This window comes from Haliaeetus leucocephalus, unplaced genomic scaffold (genome assembly GCF_000737465.1).
Source record: "Haliaeetus leucocephalus isolate CR32 unplaced genomic scaffold, Haliaeetus_leucocephalus-4.0 Scaffold933, whole genome shotgun sequence".
Taxonomy (NCBI): Eukaryota; Metazoa; Chordata; class Aves; order Accipitriformes; family Accipitridae; genus Haliaeetus; species Haliaeetus leucocephalus.
In genome coordinates this window covers 160125-180852 of record NW_010973369.1, presented here as the reverse complement: position 1 = coordinate 180852, position 20728 = coordinate 160125, and the positions used below count along the sequence as shown (strand labels likewise).

The window sequence follows — 20728 nt, the reverse complement described above, 5'->3', positions numbered from 1 at the left end:
CTCCCGGGAGGAGCTTCCCTTAGTGCCTGTGGTGTGGTGTCCCTTTCCCTTTCCCTCATCCGCTGCCGCGTCCGAGTCTGGCCGGGAGGGAGAGGGGATACATGAGGGTAGTCCCGCTCAGAGCTGGTTTGGTTAGTGTGCTCTGCCCTTGCTGCTCAAGGACACCTGAGTTTGGTCAGACCGGAGGTCCGCATGTTCCAGCAGTTGTTGGAGGTCAACGCTAGATGCCAAGGCAGTAGTAGCAAATGTCAAGTCTCCAAGCACTTTTGCAGCTTGGCTTTGCCTTGAGCCATTGGTGATGTCCGTGTTGAATAGCACTGTATGCCCAGTTACTTGGTGAATTTTAACATGCCTGGCCCAGATGCTGTCTTACACCTTCTTTCTCCTGCTTTGGAAGCAAGGCCTTTCTGTCGTCCCAATGGATTCTGGTATCTTCTCATTGCTACAAAGAAATGGGGATTGTTCTCCTTCTTGTGCTCCTCCTGACTTGAGCCCCTTTCCCACTGCTGTGTTATGCTAAGGGAAGACGTGCCTCTCCTCTTCCTTCTGGTCTGAGTGATCAGGCTGCCAATGTGAGAGCAGCACATGCAGATAATCAGTGCTTGTATGTTGAGGACTGTGTCCTGTGGGTCAGATGGATTGTCCTCGTGGCTGGAAAAAGCTTACGGGATATATGTTGATCTCATAGTAATCCTGATCTAAGTACTGAATCAGAGGGCTGGGGTATTGGCCAGAAGAAGGAAGCACTGGGGTGTGTGCAGGAAGTTACGGTGAAGAGTTTCTGAAAGCCAGCCTTCGTTCAGGTTCTTTTGGCATTTGCACTTAGTGGTGAATTAATATTCCTTTTTCTTGTGGTATCAAAGTGAGGGGGGGAAGAGAGGGGAGGAAAAAAAAATCGTGAATTAATGGGTGGTTTTGAAAATGTTGTCTTTAGCATTTGACAAGTTTGACATGTGGCTTTATCTAAGGCTGCATCTTGGGGTGGAGGTGGGGAAAAGGAACAAAGCTGCTTGAGGAGAGTTGGCTATTTTCCTGTTCTGACAATTTGCTAGATATCTGCTATTAGTAGAGGAAAAGTCCATCTAACCAGAGTCCCTGCAAACTTTCTGAGTGGTTTTTTTTTGGGAGTGGTGTTTTTTGGTTTGGGGGGGTTTTTTTTGAAAGAAATACTCTTGTGCTTAGTGCAAGCGTAAAGCTGAATCTGTGTTTGGGGGGATTGCCCAGGCGTGTTACGCTGTTTGCTTGGAGTGGTGGTCCAGAGGCAGCAGTAGGTGGTGGGCAGTGTGTTATTGGGAGCACGTTGCTGTGGGGACTGAGAAATCTCGTGATGGCAAGGTGACAGGGTGCATAGGAGGTCTTTGGAACAAGGACAGAGCTTCTTGGGAATTTCTGGTGCTCCAAAGACTTAAGTCTTCTCCAATTAATCTGTAGGGATGACGGCCATTTTTGATTGGTAGGTCTGCATTGTCCTGTTAGGACAGGTGATATTAAGCTGGGTCTTCAGCCCTTCACAGGGATCAGATGGTATTGCCAAACCTAACCAAAAAAAGAGAGGTGGTTGAATTTTTTGGGGTAGTTTGTCACTTTTGAGGAAATGTTCTGATCTGTTAAGTTGAAAACTTACCGTGACATCTTACCATCTGTTTCTTTCTTTTTCAGGGTTGGTTAAAAACTTACGGCTACTTACTTCCATCTGACAGCCAAATGTCTGCCTTGCAGTCGGGAAAAGCTGTGCAGTCCGCAGTTGCCACTATGCAGCAGTTTTATGGGATCCCAGTAACAGGAGTTTTGGACCAGACAACTATTGAGTAAGATTAACGTAGGCTAATTTTGTCTTTCCCTTTCTTAATGCATTGTCATATTACCTGGGTAATTATTCCAGCTACAAGAAGCCCTCAAAAGGGATAGATTTGACTGACTCAGCCAGAGAAGTCTTGATTTATGAAAAGGTCTCCCTAATGAAAAAATGTAGACAACTCCACCTTTTCTTTTTTCCAACAGTACTGTTTGCGAGTGTGAGGAGAAGCTCTTGTCATTCTTTGTATATAGATCCCCGTTGCTGGTGCGCAGGCAAAGTGTGAATCCCATGAGCTTCTGAAAATGGGGAACATCAAGGGTTTAATTTGTTTCCATTTCTGTTTGGATTTAGGTGAAAATCTGGCTCCAGAAATGGCTTCTAATGTATTTCTTCAATTAATTGGAGTTGTGGATCTCCATAGATGCTATTTGTGAAGCTCTATAGTTCCAAGTTGAAGTGAGTTGTTATAGTCTGATGATGATAGTCAAGACTACTTAGCTGTTGATAGTTGCCATTTGTTGGATGTTAGATGTTCTCTGTTGAATGTTGACCATGTGTTATTTGTTGTTTGTGATTGGTGTCTTGATAGCACAGAAGCATTGGTCTAAATAACCTAGGCTGAAGGGACTTTGTTCTTTGAAGGCTGTTGCCTTTAGTCTGCTCTTCAGTGTGTACTGTGAAGTGTGGTGTGGAAGTGGTGTTTGTTGCTGCTACCATACTGGCTTCCTGTTGTCTGATTGCCTGGATGTTGTGTATTGGCTGAATCTGTCTGCTGTTGGTCTGGACTAGGAGGGCATCTGTTGACTAAAGCAGAATGCTGATAAGGTCTTACTAACGCTTTCTGGAGGAAAGAAGCATCTTATGGTGAGCAAAAAAAGAAAGCACAAATAATAGAACTTGCTTAGGCCCTGCCTGAGAGTTTTCCCTTGACCTTTCCTTATTGCAGTAGTAGACCCTTTTAGAGTGTGCTCTGCTTAGTTCTTCATCTCTCCTGTTGCGGCACTCTGCTGGCAAAAGGGACACAGTAGCACAAAAGAAGGGGGCGCAAAGTAACCAAATAGTGTGAAGAAGAAAGGGGTTTGGCTGTATGCCTTCCAGACTACAAGAAGAGGGAGAAACAGACCAGACTACAAGAAGAGGGAGAAACAGACCAGACTACAAGAAGAGGGAGAAACAGACCAGACTACAAGAAGAGGGAGAAACAGACCAGACTACAAGAAGAGGGAGAAACAGACCAGACTACAAGAAGAGGGAGAAACAGACCAGACTACAAGAAGAGGGAGAAACAGAAAAAATTAGTGAATTAGGCAGGAGGGGATCATCCTGGACTGGGAGTGCCTCTCCAGTGAGTGTAACACTCTCCCCTTGTTCGCCATTGGGGGATAGAAAATCCTGTTTGTTTGTTTTTCAAATGAGTTGAAAATTAAATGCTTTTTAAAGGTGGAAATTTTCCATCTGAGATTTCTTTGCCATTAATAACACAGTTTGTAAGTGAATGCTGAAGAAGAGCCAGAGAGCAAAGTTGTGTATGTCCAGTTGGTGTGTAGAAGCTTGCAGCTGGTATGCGTATGAGTTGGAAGGGAGTGGGGAAAGAAGGGGCTATGATATTGGGGTGCTAGTTTGGAAAGTTAGGGAGCTGCTTTGCTGCCCTGTGGGTGGCAGGGCAAGGGAGCAAACTGCATGTGGGAGTCCCTGCTTTAGTAAGTAACAGTATTTTTCTGGAGGAAAGGAAGGTGTCGCCCATGTTTTACTGAGTTTATGTATGGGCAGGGGTTGATTGGTGCATGAACACCCCAAGCCCGATGGGTGAAATACCTAGATGGTTCCCTCTTCTGAAACTTGAGTCTCCAAAGGCTTGAAACCTCAGCTGCAACCAAACGCGAGTGTGCTTTGCAGGCATGTTTGGTTTCTCTACCTCCATCTGTCCTAAATCAGTATCTCCATATGTTGTATGGCAGGGTGGAGTAGGAGCACACACCTAGAAATTACGTGAAAGGAAAAGGAGGTCCTAATTGCTGTTAGCAGTGAGCCTGTGTTTTGAGATGGAGGGGCATGTCTGGCTGGACCTTGTTGGGCTGTCACTTCCTCAGACCTGGTTGTGGAAGCTGAGCAAAAGGAGAAGAGCTGGCAAGGCAGGCTGGCTCTGAGAGCTCTGAATTTCTCAGGTGTTTCCTAAGCTGTTATTTCAGTCTGTGTTATGAATTTTGAGGTTGCAGTTATGATTTTTTCTGTCACTTCTGTCAGTGTCATAAGCTCTGTCCCTTTAAAGTGACTTTAGAATCAGTCAGAGTGTGAAGTTATTATTTTCTGTGGTTTCTTTGTTAGGCAACAAATTCTGCATATTCTGTTTACACTTATTATGGAAGTGTAAAGTTTTTCTTCTCCTTCCCCACAGGACCCCAAATCCCGAGCTTGTTCTTTCCTCCAAGAGTGGCACCCAACTGTGTGAAAGCTACCATGCAGGCACTGCCAATGGGACTGTGAAATGGGAAGGAACACCACCATTGGTGTTGTTTACTGGTACCCGAAAGGAAGGCAGGGTGGGGGTCCGTTCAGCAGAGGGGCTGTCTTGAGGTAGCAGGTTGAGGATATGTAGTTTCCTATAAGGATGGCAGGGGAGAATACATAAAATGGCCTTCTTGTACCCTGCAATTGACAGTACCTCAGCAAACTTTGTGTCTGCAGCTAGTGGGTTGGATTGTAATTTTGCTTAGCAGCTAGGCAAGGATATTGACTTGGGAGCATGCCAGGAGAGGAGGCACACTAGTGCCTAACAAAAGTGGTGACTGTTGTGTTTGTTGTAATCAATCGCATGGCCCTGGAGGGAACCAAGAAATAATCTTACTTGTGTAGGAAGTGTCTTGTGTGTCTTGTGCTTTGTCTTGAGCCTGTTGTGTAGGTCTCACCTTGGGATGCACGACACAGCTGTTTAAAGATACCACTTCCACCAGTCTCAATAGGTGATTGAGAGTGACAGCTTCCTCTACTTAAGAGAGCCCTGTGGAGGGCTTAGAGCCTGAACTGGGGAAAGCAGTCATATCTGGACGAAAGCAGAATGTCACTGCTTTTGGAAATTACCTGTTTTCTGCATGCCAAGCAGCTGGAGGAATGCAATAGTCTAGGCACAAACAGTGCCAAGTAAGAATTTTGATGATGCAGTGTTATTGGTGCCCCCATGTAAAAAAAAAAAAAAAGTGGGGGAGGGAGAGGGGGGAAGCAACTGTAAGTATCTGAATCCTGCTTCAAGTAATCGTCTTTTGTTGTGGTTTCTGATGTGATGTGTTTTTATGAATCCCCTGGAAGGCAGAAAGGGTTATCCAAACTGCTCAGTAGAGAATGGCTGTCAAAAAGCTCAGCTAAAGATGATCCATGGCAGCAAGCTACAGCTTAGTGATTATTTTGCCATAGATCCGCCCTGCTGAGAAAAAATGGCTGGACCTGTACCCTGGCCCATGTGATGAGACTAGGGCCCATATGTCTAGGAAGTAAGTTGAATCGGGGAACTGATCCGGATAAACATTCTCAGCTTGACATTAGCACAGGCTGTTGACAACTTGCGTACTGCCTAGCTCTAACCCAGTAGTTGGACTTTTTTACTAGGTGTGTTTCAGAAAGTGTGTAGCTGAGCTCTGGAACAAACTGTGGTAGAATATGGGGGTTCAGACAGGCCTGAGTGTAATGGGGTTGAAAGAGGAGTTGGGCAGTCATGCGTAGCTGAAGTGTATTGACAGCTCTGCAAATGCTGATACCTTGGGAGCTTTGGCTCAAGGAGCCCTTAAAGCCCAGGGTACCAGTATTGCAGCTTGCTTCTGGAACAGCACCATGTCCTGCCCTGTGTCCGTGTGTTGCAATGGATCTGGCACAGGAGCAGGGAATTTGACTATCTTTGAGGGAATTAGCTTTTGGTTGGGTCTCTGCACAGTTCTGATTGGCTTTGATAGCATAGGACTAATCCGTATGGGGGCTGATTTCCTGCAGCCTGCTCGGCATAGGGCAGGTGTTGGGAAGGGGCAGCCAGTGTTCATACATGAAACAGACGTTGAGGTGTGAGGGACACGGCAATGTATCGCTAGTGTGTCAGCATAGCTAGCACTGTCCTGGAAGGTCCTGGTGACTTGTCCTACACATCCATGTTGGTTTGATAACACTCCCCTGTTACCTTTTTGTCTTCTAGATGATACTAGTAAAGATAAAACAGAAAGTCATTTTCTGACTGTAATCAGGGCCTGATGATGGCGATGTTCAGAATACTGGAGTTCTTATGAAGTTCAAGAGATGAAAACCTAATTCACACTACGGTTTGTGTAAGGTTATGCTAAAAACTCTGTACCATATCATATGACTGGAATTTAAAAAAAAAATACTCAGGAAATACCTAGGACAATACAAGCTACAGTAAGCCTAACATCTCTCTAGCAAAGTGGTAGAAGCAATGCAAAAGAGCACAAATAAAGGACACTTGGAAAAACACAGTGTATTGAGGTTGAATTAATATGGCATTTCTAAAAGCAAACCTTAGATGTACCGCTTTTCTTTGAAGGTGGCAGCAGTTGTGTGGGCAAGACAGATCTGATTTCCACAGGTTGCTTAGATTTCGGAAAGACATACCATACTGATAAATGTAAGGTAATGTAAGTGGGGAAGATCTGTGCTAGCTTTCTATACACAGCTGGAGTTCTTGTCGGTACAGTACAATATGTGTAACAACTCACATTTGCTCTGTTCTTGGTGGGGAGAAGATGACAGATGACTGCACTGGAATTTGTAAGCACCCATAGTTTTTACAGTGATGGACAGATTTGTTCCTCCAAAAGCCACTTCTGATTTCTCTGGAGTGTGCCCACACCAGCAAGCAGGATAGAATTCTGGGGTACAGTCTATTTCTCCTTGTCATAGAATCATTTCGGTTGGAAGGGACCTCTTGAGATAATCTACTCCAACCCCCTGCTCAAACAGGGACAGCCAGAGCAGGTTGCCCAGGACCATGTCCAGTTAGGTTTTGAATACCTCCAAGGATGGAGACTCTACCACTTCTCTGGGCAACCTGTGCCAGCGTTTGACCACCCTCAAGCTGGTGCAAGAAATAAGCAAAAGGTCTGTTAAGGCTGGAGGTAAAGGAGGTAGGGGAGGAGACCTGACTTCTCTGATGCATGGATGCCCATGCAAGAAACAGCATCCTTTGCTCTTCCAGTTCACCTGGCCATAGAGGCAAGCGTTTCCTACATCATGAGTGACATCAAAAGAGTCAAGGGTTATGGGGAGGACCTAACAGAATTTGGTGACTGTGACCCAGAGATTGGAGTGATCTGTACGGATTCTTACAGGTGAAAGCCTTAGTTGTTATCTGAGAGGGTTGTGTTTGCACTTGTTCAGTCTTATCTAGTGAGTTATGAATTGGAGGGTTTTTTACTGGCACAGGAACACTTTTAACAAATGGAGAGTGGATAGAGTAGGTGATAGGAGAGTTTGATCCCAGTACACACGAACATGCAATTTTGATCTGGGTCTTTTTTGTGGCATTATCGTCATTAAGCTCTTGTCAAGCGGAAGGCTACCTGATCGGATATCTGTGTTTCTAAAAGGAAAAATAAAATCTTTTTGGTGTGCTGAGGTGTGTGGATTGTCAGCAGAATTGGGGTATATGGCTCTGTGCAAAGAGGGTAAACCCAAGATAGGGAAGACTGAGCCCTTCTTGGTGTCTGCATTGGCTATCCCTCAGAGGTCTTCCAATCACCCCGAGTTCTTTTGAATCTCTTTTCCAAAGTCTGTTAGCTTGCTTTTCCTTTCCTGCCGTTCCAGGTGGATGAAGAAGCCTCGATGTGGAGTTCCAGATCATCCCCACCTACGCCATAGCCGGAGGAAAAAGCGGTATGCTCTAACTGGACAAAAGTGGAGGCAGAAGCATATAACCTACAGGTATAGCCCCCCCCCTGCCCCTTTTTGTTTGGGGAAAAAAATGTTCTGTGCTTGTTTGGTATGCAAATTTTGTAACTATTTTTAAAAACTGGATTTTTCCTGTAATGCCTAGTTGAGGCTTTCATTCTCAGAACATGGTGGAGAGGAATACTTTCAGAGCACTGGAGTAACTGAAGAGTCTATTCTCAATTAGAAAATAACTGATCGGTAAAGACACCTAAATCCCAGCCATCAGTTGTGTAATTTTGGCAGGAAAATCCTAGTAAGCCCTTTTCTGTTCCCGTAGAAATCTAAGGCTCTAGCCCTTAGATCATGTGTTGTCTTTAACAAACCATTAAAGCAGAAGGAACATCATTGTATAAAGGTGTGATGCTTTCTCCCTCTCCTGATATGCAACATTTTAGTGAATATTTTTGCAGAGGTTTTACTTTTGCTTATGTAGTAGAACTCTTGCTTTTGTCCAGACTTAGGCCTACTGAGCCAATATGCTGAAGTGGGCTACAGGTGTCAAATGAGTGTTACATAGTGACCGTTGTTTCCCAGAGATGTTTTGTTTGAGTCATTCAGGCCCTTAACTTTTGAAAGGCAATTGCCAAATGATGCCAATGGAAGTTTCTGGCAATAAGAATGTCACTTCAAAATAAAATTAAACCCCTCCCTAGTTGAAAGTTTAGCTTTTTCATTTTTTTGGAGGGGGAAGGGAGGTTGCAGAGGAGTAAAAATTAGGAATGTAGACATTGAGGAGTGAGCAAGGCTAAGACAGAAAGAAAGTCTGTGGAGAAGAGGTAGGGATATGAGTGACCAGCATGGGGAAGGTGCCAGAATGTGTAGGAGGAGATAGGATAGTGTGAAGGGAAAGAGAATCAGGGGCTGGAGCACTCTGTTGCTTCTGCCAAGAGCTCTGAGAAAGGAGGAGGAGGATTCTTCAAGTAATAGTGAGGGACTGCAGAGACTGGGAAGAGGGACTAGTTCTGGGGACTAGTTCAAAGCTTCCACCAATAATGATTCCTTTAACTCAAATTGTAAAGGGACACCTTCTGTATGTGAAGATCTGAGAGTCAGATCCTGCTTTTAACCTTTTCTGGACCTTAGGGAAAACTGGTATATAATCATATAAATAAAACTTATTAAGCGTATGCATAACCACAGGAAGCAGGTTGACAGATGGCTTCACTTCTGCCACTGTCAAGCTAGTATTTGTTTAACTTTCCAATTTCGGTATTTGTAGTGTACCATTCAAGTGATAGATATCTTGTTTTACCACTGAAGGTATTACAGTGCCTTTCATCTGTCAATCATTGCATTAAATTGAGCCAGTTTTATTAAAGAGTGAAAGTTTTTTCCATGACATAGATATTTCATATTCCCCAAGCCAAGTTTAATAGGTCTTGAGTCTATTATATGCACACACAAAAACCACACCATGAACAGCACTAAGCTTAAGTTTGCAATTATGGGAAATTTATGTGCAGTTAAACTCCCCCTCCACCATAAACTCTGTATCATCAGCTGTCATGGACTGGGTTGTACAAAACTGGCAGGTCCATCACTCCTTTGAGCTCTGAAGTATTCTGAGTAGTCCTGAGAATGAAGCTGCTTATGTAAGTAAGGTTGTACCATTTACTGAAAGGTGTGTTTGTCAAAAAGAATTTTAGTAGTCGAGTTTTTTTGTACACTGGATTCCATTTTAGCATGATAATTTCAGACAAAATCTGAAGTGATTTGCATTTTTAAACTAAGTTACTTAGCTGTCTACCCCAGGATTTGAAAGGTTGTCAGGTTTTTAGGAAGCAATGCAAGGTCAACCAAAGTATTGGGAAGATTCTTATTAATAAATGTAGACTTCAGATCAGGGCTGTGGTTTTGTTGGTAAGTTTATTTGTAACAGCAAAACTTTGCGTGCACAAGGTAGTGTCTGCAAAAAATAAAGACCTTTTGGAAATGGAAACTGTGTAGAGGTGGCTTTGTATGGGAATTATAATAAGAAGTCTCAAGTGTATTCTGCAAATTTAAACAACGCTTCTTTCTCATTCACACAGTGTACACAACTATACCCCCAAGGTTGGAGAGATTGATACAAGGAGAGCCATTCGTCAGGCATTTGATGTTTGGCAGAGAGTGACACCACTTACCTTTGAAGAGGTCCCTTACCATGAAATTAAAAATGACAGAAAGGAGGCAGATATTATGATATTTTTTGCTTCTGGTTTCCATGGAGACAGTTCTCCTTTTGATGGAGAAGGTGGATTCCTAGCTCACGCTTACTTTCCTGGACCAGGAATAGGAGGCGATACTCACTTCGATTCAGATGAGCCATGGACCCTGGGAAATTCTAATCATGATGGTAAGAGCGTAGGCTGTTTTTCAAAACAAGGATAAGTTGAATGTAGACACATTGACAGGCTTTCAACTAGAAAGTATTTGGTTAGTGGAGCTTTTACCTCCTGTACAATAGTTCAAATGTTTTCTAAAGCATGTATCTTAAATGGGTAAATAATTTTATTAGTAAGTTTGTGACTGCATGCCTCTGTGCACATGTGTGAATGTTGAGGAGTGAACAGAAGTGTGTGTCTGCTGGCTTTTTACCTCTCAAGATTTGGACCATGGTTGCTACAGAAACCATGGGTTTGGAAGGGAAAAGGTGGACAAGAGTGTGTTGAAATGTAAACTCTGTATCTCATGGAATACTTAACAAGGGCAATTAGAGTTAGTTGTAATGATAATAGAAAGTTAAGAGTGTGAAGACATTTGAATGTGAAGCCATTTTGATCTATATTTGTTTTCCCACAGTCTGAGTATGGTCATAATTCTTCCCATCAGAGGTTGGGACTGGCTGATTTGTTAAGGAAGGCTGATGATTAGGACAACTGTTTTTGTGATATTAAGCAATAAAGAAATTTTGCATCTTTCTAGCTTTATCTTACTCTCTAATGGTAATGAGCACTTTCTGATCTATTTTCAAACCTTTGATTGAGGATATAGTGATGACTTGTAAAAAGTTTAAGTTGGAAACCCAGAATTTTATAGTGACCTCATAAAATATCACTCCAATTTCCACAGTCTTAGTGATTTGAGAAGGTCAGTGTGTCTAAACCTTTAGGGATTCAAAATCATGTTTTGAAACATTTTAGAAGGATTAGAAGTTTACTTGGAATGTAAATGTAACTTGATTTTTAAACTGTATAAAAAACAAAGTGGCACTGTTGTGGCCATGACTAAGGACATATGCAGAGGTGATGTCTTTCATTAGACCAAACAGTATTGTTTGAAAAGGAGAAAAGCTTTCAGGCATGCAAGCCACCTTCAGGCCTGACCTAAAAGTGACAGCTTCCTTTCAGAATGGAATGCAAATTGAGAAAATCCTCAGAGTTTTGAGTCTGTATCTCTTGGAACATCTTTGGAAGGAAATGGAGCTGGCAAGTGAAATGTGGGAATGCTAATTTGTAGGAAAGTAGAAACGATATACCTGTCTTCTCAGGGAAAGAGGAGTAATGTTTCCTGGCATGTTTAAATGACTAGATTAGATGTAGGCAGAGAAAGAAAGAGGTTATAGGCTGTGGGGTGTGGAGGGTGGAGAGTATGGGAGGTTATGGTGTGGCAGAGAAGCACAGTCTTGCTATCTTGAAATGTTAGGAATTTTTATTCCTAGGTTTGTGGCTGGAGGGCAGTTTATAGGTTTCCCTTGAGGATCAGAATTGACAATCAGAGACTGAGTGATTACCTTGAGTGAGAGCTGCTTTTGCAGCAGTTAGGTGTGTTTGTGCTTTTTCACTGGTCTGTGTGAGTTCAGTCTGGTCTTAGTAGTAGCTATTTGATCTCAACTATGGGGTGTGAGGGTGGCTTATGTGCTGCTTCCCAGCTAAGCCCATGTATGAGACCTGGGAGTGCTGGTGTCTGGGATAGAAGGCCCTTAGGGGAAGGGGGAAAGGAAGGTTTTGACAAGTTGTACTTGTTCTTTTCTTTTTTCTTTTTCCACACAAAGCTTCCTTCTGATGATAAGCTTAGCAACGTTGGGAGACAGCATAAAGACTGGCAGGGATGGCTCTGAGGAAAAATTTCTGCTGGGTATGATGTTCTAACATAGATTATCACTTTTTTGAGGTTTTTTTTATGTGTAGTTTTTAGGATGGTGTTTGAGAGCAATGTATACAATGAGTAGAGGGGTCTCTGTTTTTATAAAAGCTATTTCTTATGCAGTATCCATGTGGCTCTTTCAAAAACATGATATATTGCTCTGGTGTGTTGAGCGACTGTCATGAGTAGTGTCCTCAAAGTGCACGTAATTGGTATTTGAGGGGCTAGTGTGCACGTGAAAATTGATAGAGGAGTTGAGATTACCATTCTGGAGTATAAATGTCATTTGTGTGTTTGTTTTCAAATAACCATGCCACCCAGTCTATGTGGCACGGTTATTTGAAAACTCTCTTAAAGTCACCAGTGAGGATGTTGAGAATGGTGGGGTCATATCTGTCCCTTCCACCTGGGGGAAGCATTGATGATAGAAAAGGAATTTCATGTGTTGAGGAGGACAGGGGTAAGCCTGTAGTCAGAACATTATAGATGTGAGTGTTAAATATGAGGAATTTGGTTTTGCCTGTGTTCTTAGCCTTGGTATACAAATGTGAAAATGTCCTGTCTCCTCACTGGATGATCCAGGCCTTTTTAGGAGGGTTTTTCCTTCTGTTTCACTATTTCTTGTCATTGGACCTCTCACTAGGTCCAGATTCTCACCTCTGATATGTTTTACTTGAAATGCTGTTAGCAGGTCTTAAAGAGTTTCTTCTTGGTCAGAGGTTTCCTGCACTGTGATCAGTTTACTGCCTTTTTTTCATTGGAAATAAGGTGTTAGTGAGGACAATATTGTCTTTTTAACAGGAAGTATTTCTTCAAACATGGTCATGCTTGTCCTTATGATATATATTTTGGGGCAGTGGGGTTGTTCAGTCTGGAACTGAAGAAGTCTCTCAGTGAAAGAATAAAAATACCCAACCAGTAGATCAGTAGCAAAGCTCTCATTCAGATGCAAAAAAGGAACTGTTTTGGCCATTCAGCATCCATTCAATGATAATAGAAATTTTAAAATAACCATGAAGTAACAACAGTATCTTTATATCAATATGCAAAATATCACTATGTAAAACATCCCATTGCTGACAAGAATGTGTATTAGTTGAAGGGAAAATTTGAACAATCCGCCTCAAAGCTCACTTTGCCTTGCAACAATTGTAATGGTAAATCTTTGGTCAATAGAGCAGGATGCTGAAACTGGCGCTGTAAGGTCTCAGAATATTTGACTGATCTATTTAGTCCATATACTTTTGTTACAAACCAGTATGATCTGAAGCTTTGTTTTTGTTGGTCTACATTTGTCTTACTGTGTTGTGGCACCTGAAGAGTTGCAGTAAGTCCATGTTTGGATGCAGCTGTCACCCCACAGAACAACTGTTTTGGAGTCTTCACTGGCAGTACAAATTATATGGATAAAAGTGAGACATTTCACATGAAGTCTCATCCAGTCAAAAAAAATGAAGAATGATTTGAACAGAACTTTCTATGAAAACAGCCATCTCTGATTTGTACATAGAGAACATGATATATCCTGTTAATGAGAGCTTCTATTTTGTAAAGATACCTTGTGGTAATCCACTAGGGTTCATTAGTAATTTTGTCACACCAGCTAGTGGATAGTTAGTTGAGATTTATATACTCGTTATCATTTTGCGTGATCATTATTATACTGATTTTGCCCCTTGTGAGCAGCATGACCATTACCATGTAGCTTAAAATTATTGGTATAATGATAATAGCTGTGATGCTGTTGGTTATGTTTCTGAGACCATGGTAACTGGGGCACGTGCACCAACGCTTCTGTTATCTTCTGCTGTGAAGAGTGATCCTGCATAGGCTTTCAAAGTGAATGCAAAGTTTCCTTCCCCCTGGATATTAGTTACAGTTCCACTCATGCATACAATTCCTTTAGCTGAGTAATACTGTATTTTCAATTAATCATTGCTGATCTATCATCTTAATTGTACTGCCTTCTCTGACATTCCTATAAGCAAGCTGTGGGAGATTAATTTCGATAATATTGTGATAAGGATGTGCAAAATCAGGTAGGAAGTTGAACTCCTGGAGCAGTCCTTATTAACTGGGATCATGGGATACAGAATTCATTTGTTAAGTTTTCAGATGAGAATGTCAATGGGAGCAGCTAAAAGCATGAAGCAGAATATTGGAATTTGGAAGGATCAAGGCAAATCGGAGAGGTGATATTGCAAACAGGATGCAACTGAAAAAGAGGATGAGTGTGGTTTTACATTTAGGGATAAATTATCTATACAACCACACAATGAGGAGCAACTGGTGTGGTCACAGTTGTGGGGACTTACTCATGTTTTTCCTGGAAGGTGCTCCTCAATAGAAATGAAAGCAGCTCGGCCTTTAGCTCATCCCAGACTTGTAGCAGCAAGGGCTCCGGCTTATTAGACTTTGATGTATGGGCACTTGAAGGCAATTGAAGCTGGTTTTTGAGTCATTGTCTTTTAGCAGTACATTGTATGTAGCTGCTCACAGGCCAAGTGGCCTCTCTTGGCTGCTTAGATGCAGCATTAGGTCACCGAGTTACATGTAAATGCAGGCAGTCTCAGTATCCCAATTGCTTGCACTACTAAAAGGGACACCAAAGGTGACTTTGCTCTACTTTCTCCAAGTCTTGGGCTTTTTTTACTTGAAATGTGCTGTAGAAACAGCCAAGCAAGCTTTAAACTGCCCATCTCAAGACTCACAGCTGCTGACGTACGTTGCTCACTGTAGGCAGCAAAGCCTGTGCCTGAAAGAGGGTAAGCAGACTTGGCCATGCTGGAATCTCTCTCCCTTGGCTGCCTCAATATCTTACGTAACTTGGCTCAAGCATAGAGGTGCTGCATGAAATCCATTATTAACTGGCCAAATCAAGTATTTCCTAGCCTTTATTGAAAATAACTACGTATATATGTGTCTCCAACAACAGGTTGAAAAGGAATCCTCAGTGGCTGAAAGTAAGTTCTGTCAGTTTAAATATCCACATTATACGTGACTGCGCTTATACCCCTCTGACAACTCAAACATTTGTTTAATCCAGGTTAATTACAGGACGTAAATATTAATCTCCAGTTCAACATTGCAGATATTTTCAATAGTAATCCCAGGCAAATCTTCTTCATGGTCTTTAAAAAAAAAAACAACAACAAACTACCATTGCTGTTACACATGTTGTTAACACCATACCACTAAATATGTGGTGCCTGCCAACCCACTGCAGATATTAGCTTTGTAGCTATATAGATATAGCTATTTGTGATATTCCTCTGTTGGTAGTGACAACTGTCACCATCACTACAAATAGCAGTGCCTGTGTCTTACTAGTGCTGGTACTAACGGCATCCACCTCCACAGTAACTACCCATGGCTGTAGCAAGCACTGCTGTTGCTGCAGGGTGGGTAACTAGAACTGCCACTGCTGGGGCTATCCCATCTGCAACAGTGATACCTGCTGTCAGTCTTCCTGTGCAATCCAGATTTCATTCCAAAGTTTATGTGTACCAGACACCATGCTGGTCAGGAAATGCACTGAAGCAGTAGCTGAAGGCTTAAAGTGGAGCAGGATTGATTTAGGGAAGACACTTAGAGAACCTTTTTAATGCTAAAGCAAGGTAAGTACTGAGGTATCCATGCCTGCCAGGGACCACCAGAATTTTTTTCTTTCAGTATGCCCAGAGTTAAGCTCTAAGACCCTCTCTATCATTTGCTCGTTGTGTGGCATTTTAAGTGGGAGTGTGCCCAAGGTCAGCCACTTCAGCTTCTTCAGGAAACAACCCCAGCTGACAAGTTATTCCTGTAGTGACTGTAGTGTAACTCAACTTCACGTCAAGTTTCATCATTTTGCAGTTCACAGGATCCATCTTTCAGTATCCTCTCTTCCAGGTACTCTCCCACACTGTACAGCTTCACGCTTGTATCAAGTTCTCTTTGTAAATGTAGGATTACCACTGTGACTGCTCTTTAGATATTGGCAAGAAATGCTGAGCTTTGCTAACAGGAAGTAAATATTGTAATCATTACAACAGACATGTCCCCATAGATCTGGTGGGTTACTCCAGAGGCTTCTTTGGAAAGCTTCTTGTTCAGGGCTTCTGAAGAAAGCCAACCAAGAAGAGTGCCAGTGTTTACAAGACACTGCCAGAACTGGTACAGGAGATGAGACCTCATGGGTTGCTTTCAGTGCAAGACCTTCTGCAGAAGTTCTGGAGGAAAAGGGCCTGAACCACCTTCTGGAAAGGCTTCTGTTAGCCACAGAGGAGAGAAACTGGACAGATTTTTCTCTGTGATTCCACCACAAGGACTAGCATTGTTTAGTGGGCATCTACCTGGACAATAGAACAAGCACTGCTGAAGCCACCATCTGGACATTGCATATGTTCAGGAACCTGAGCTGGTTTTTCAGGACAGCCGAATACTAAGTTTACTGATGTGAATGTTTAGCAAGGTCCTCAAGGAGAAAGTTTTGATTAGAGTGGTTAATTTTGGAGAGTCTTACTGATAGTCAGTGAGCATGGCAGCCTGTTGTACCTGTTGGTGGGGGGCATGCATAGCTTTGAGCTGACATTTAATCTGCCAGTCAGCATGTTCAAAGTGGTGTCTTCACTGGAGATTTACGGTTTTCTATCCTGGCAGTATTAATATCACAAACCTTCTTGATTCTTTTGACATTTGTATCCCTGTTCCTAAAAATGGGATCCTCTCTCTCGCCTCTACCTTTATAGTAGAATTCAGTTGCACAAACATAGGCATTTAGCCAAGCTTTGAGAGAGCCACTCTTCTGTCACAGCTTGGGTTGTTCTTGTTAAGATATCAGGTGCGCCAAATTAATTTGAACTTGAACCTGAATGTCCTGGTACTCTTTTTCTTTCTGCTATGAGTACAGAATTCTTAAAATTGCCCAGGCACCTACAGATTTTCTACCACAGCAGTGCCTCTGCTTGAGTCTGTCCCATTTAGATCACTGACGCTTGCATTTATCCATTTAGTCCATCGTGGGTGTCTTACAGAGGATGTCCCATGCTTCTGATACTTGTTGCCTTTACTGTCACATCTGAGTACTTGAATCTGCTCACTTGTCTTCAATACTCTAGAAGCCATTAGAGATAAAATATGGAAGGTTTTTTCTCTAAAAATGCAGTTACTGAGCAATGTTGTCATAATGTATGTATCTAGCTAGAAAAGGTTGTTCTTCTACAGGCTGTCTCAAGGAATAGGTGTATGGCTTTCCCTGTTCAGATTCCTGGATCTTGAAGGGATGAGTGTCTGTCAAAGCCCTAAATAATTTGACCTTGAATGAGAAACAGAATTCAAGTACCATGATTTTCATTCTCAGCTTCTGGAACTTAGTCTGCAGATTAGTGCTCTAGGTTTCCAGTTAGATGCTTTAGGTCTCCACTCAGTTTAACTCCTACACAAGGGATTATGCACATGCTTCCTCCCATCACTGTCATGTTTTTCCCAGCACCTCTTTCTCTTTTCTTCCCCTTTGAACCAGGGGAATGTTGAAGTGGCTACAGTGTGAACCAGATAAGGGAACACATGTAGCCAAATGTCGTTTGTCTTTCTATTCCTTTCTCCTGATCTGGTTTACCTTAGAGCTGCCCCAGCTTTTGGGCCCAAATGAAAAAGTAGGTAGAAATGGGCATCTGGGGCAGGTAAATGGGCTTCTGACCTTTCAGCTGCAAGATGCATGTCTTGGATCATAAAACTACAGCAGAACTATTGCATGTCTACATTCTGGGCAGATTTTCATTTCTTCAAACCTGTCTGTTGGTCTCTGCCTGCTGTTCTCTTTGCATTTTTTTCTTCCTGCTCTTTGTCACTATTTTCATTCAGAAAGCTTTTCTTGTTCCTTAGCTGGATCTTTTTGCAAAGCCAGCTTCACTTTTGTTGGTAGTGCATGGTTGAAACCAGTGATGTTTTGAGTTTAACAAGAATGGAGTGTGGTGTTTGGGGCCCCCAGTACACAAAAGGTGTCAGCAAACTGGGAAGATTCCAGTGCAGGAGCACTGAGGTGATAAGGGACTGGAGCAAAAAGAAACCAGGGGAACTGGGCTTGTTCAGCCTAGTGAGGAGGAGAATGGAGTGGGGAGGAAGCATCTAATAGCAGTCTTCCACCTGAGGAGATATTATAGAGACGACAGATCTACATTCTTCTTGGAGGTGAACAGAGAAAGGAACAAAAGGCAATGGGCACAAGCTGCAACAAGGAACACCCCATCTGGGCATAAGGAAAAAAATTCTTCACTAACAAGAGTGGTACAACTCTGAGGCTGCTCCTGGAGAGGTTGTGGAGACTCCATCCTTTGAGACTTTCAAAACTTGGCTGGATGATGCACTGAGCAACCTGATGTAGTTTTGAGATTAGCCCTGCTTGAAGCAGAAAGTTAAACTTGATGACCTCCAGACATGCCTTTCAATGTAAATTTTTCCATAATTCTTTAGCATTGCTAAACAGACAGAATTTTAGTTGCTAGGACTTAAGAGCAAATTGCAGTTACTTCTCACAGCAACTCTGAGCTGTAACAAGGTATTCAGCTCATAAAATTCTCTTTTCTATAACCAAATTCCCTTCTAAAAACAGGAATCTTTTAATATTGAGATTCCTCATGAGGGAGGATGGGTAATGCTCTTAGGTGCATAAAAAGGTAGCTGGCAATATTTTTTGTGAGATGTTTGATGCTTTTGAAGTACCACCTCTTATTGTTACTTTTTTTTAAGTGCAAGAATGTACAAGGTTCCTGTAAGCATTCACTAGATTAAACATTGGATGTATGTTAGTATACATTATATAACAGATCCCCTAGCATTAAGCAGTATGTGTAAGTAGGTTTGGCTTTTTTTTTTTTTTACCTGGGTAGGTAGTTCTTTATTATCAAAGATTTCCAAGTGTTTGCAATCACTTTGGAAACATTGCCAACTAAACACTCTATCCTGTTTGATTTGTTTGATTACAGTTGTGTTATTTTAGGTGGAGGGAGGGGACTAAGAGTAATGAAGAGTATCTAGTTGATGCCTTTTTTTTTTTTTTGATATTTGTACTGGTATCCACTTTTCTAGGTTGACTGGCTACTATCTACTTGCAACCCACTTACCTGACTTATGCAGGTACAGTGCATGCTTGCTGAAAAAGAAAATGCAGCTTCCCTTAACACCTGTACCTTCACCCAGCATATTGCCAGAACTTGGTAGTCTTTTCTCCTTTATTAATTCCTGTTTCCTCTGTGTTTTGCCTTGCTTTCTGTCTAATTTCTTTCTTATTTTACCACTTTTTTCATGTTCATTTTCTATGGAAATGCTGAGGCCAGCAAAAGCAATCTACAAAGTATCAATATAATGAGCAACTTGTCAGAGGGTGTGTGTGCTCACAACACAGTACACATGTAATCTTTGTGCTATCTGGCTGTTAAATACTTTTTTAATTTTCTTTCTCTGATTTCTTAGGTACAGAACATCTCCACATCTAAAGAGTTTTATTCTAACAAATGGCATTTTGAATCCATCATTATTTTTCAGGCTTCTGACACTCTGTTGTTGAAAATGAGCATCAGTATTTTTCAGAGTGAAAATCAGAGCTGCTTTGAAGTTAATCATGTGTCCTTTAACACATGATTATGACTATTAACACATGAAAGACTTTCGTATAGATGTTGGAAGTCAAGTGGGGCATAAATTGTATTCAAATTTCAATTTATTCTATCAGGCCTTTTTATGATACTTTACTCCACCAGATCATGCTGTTGGTCAGTACTTCTGTTCACTGAAGAAGACCAGTTCAGTGTTTAGTCTCTGGAACATACCTACTTAACATTGGTTTCATCCTGTAACTGCTTAGAGAGACTTGTTCCTGTAAGCCAGTTCTCTAAAATCATATGCTAATGTTGAACAAAATTTGAGCAAGTATATAGACACATGGTCTCAAGACAGCCAGCCACAGTAAAAAGAAATCAAATCAGGCAGCTTAAATTAGCAACAGTTTGAGACTGCGTTCCTGTCATGTCAATCAAACATAGAAAGCCATAGAGAACTTGCAAATTAAAATTTTTTACAAAGTAAAATGAAGAGAGAAAGTCCACCAGCAGACATGGATGACTTCTGTCTTCAGGTTCTTCTTCACTACTGGACAGCATCTCTGTAAGTAGTGCTTTCTTTTGTTGTATATGCTGTCATTATATAAACATAGAAGTGACCTTACAGTAGTGCTGTGCTAGTGCAGTCTGGATTTTAAAGCTTTGTAGTATTGACAGTGCTAGTTATTGATTACAGCTGAAATTCATTAATAAGGATCACTTGCAAATTCTACTTTCAAAACAATGTACTTGTAAATACACGTGAAGTTCACAGTGTTCTATAAAGAAAATTATCATCCATTTTTTTTGTCAGTAATTGTTTAATACAGAGTATGAATACAGTTATGTAGGTGCTTGGAATCTTATTGATTTCTGTATAATCAAAGTTAAATATTTTACTTCTTTCCACAGAGAATGACATACTCTGAGATTCGTAGGAAGGAGCCAGTAAGGATCACAATTATGTGTCATTAATTTAAAAAGGAAGGAAGAAAAAACTGTAAAAAAGGCAGGTCATGAGTATCAAGGTGAGCCAAAAAGTCTCTTTTTGCCATCTTCCTTTGTAAAGCAGAAACAGATGACGTGAAGTGAGCCAAAATGCAGCAATATCTCTAATAAACTTGCTGCATTCCACTTGCTGAAGGGGAGAGGAGTAAAATAACAGGAAGAGAAAAAATGAAAAATAGATGAATTCTTGGAAAGAGTTTGCTGGTCATTGCGATCAGAGGTGGATTGCAGCATCAGCAGTGAAACAACACCCAATACTCCTGATTTTGACATCACAACCAAGCAGCAAACTTGGGAGTTGTTTAAACTACTTCCCCCCCCCCCCCCCCCCCCCCCTCCACTGAAGATTAAAAAAAAA

General features: G+C 41.8%; 1 protein-coding gene across 1 annotated transcript in view; it reads left to right on the top strand.

The window, feature by feature from the left end:
* Positions 1–1664: 1664 nt before the first annotated feature.
* MMP24 (matrix metallopeptidase 24 (membrane-inserted)) overlaps positions 1665–20728 on the top strand; it is a 45464-nt gene continuing 26400 nt past the window's right edge. The window contains exons 1-3 of the mRNA XM_010584038.1: positions 1665–1808; positions 7598–7714; positions 9754–10058. Coding sequence (XP_010582340.1) covers positions 1705–1808; positions 7598–7714; positions 9754–10058 — 526 coding nt within the window. The 5' untranslated portion in view covers positions 1665–1704. The remainder of the gene's footprint in view (positions 1809–7597; positions 7715–9753; positions 10059–20728) is intronic.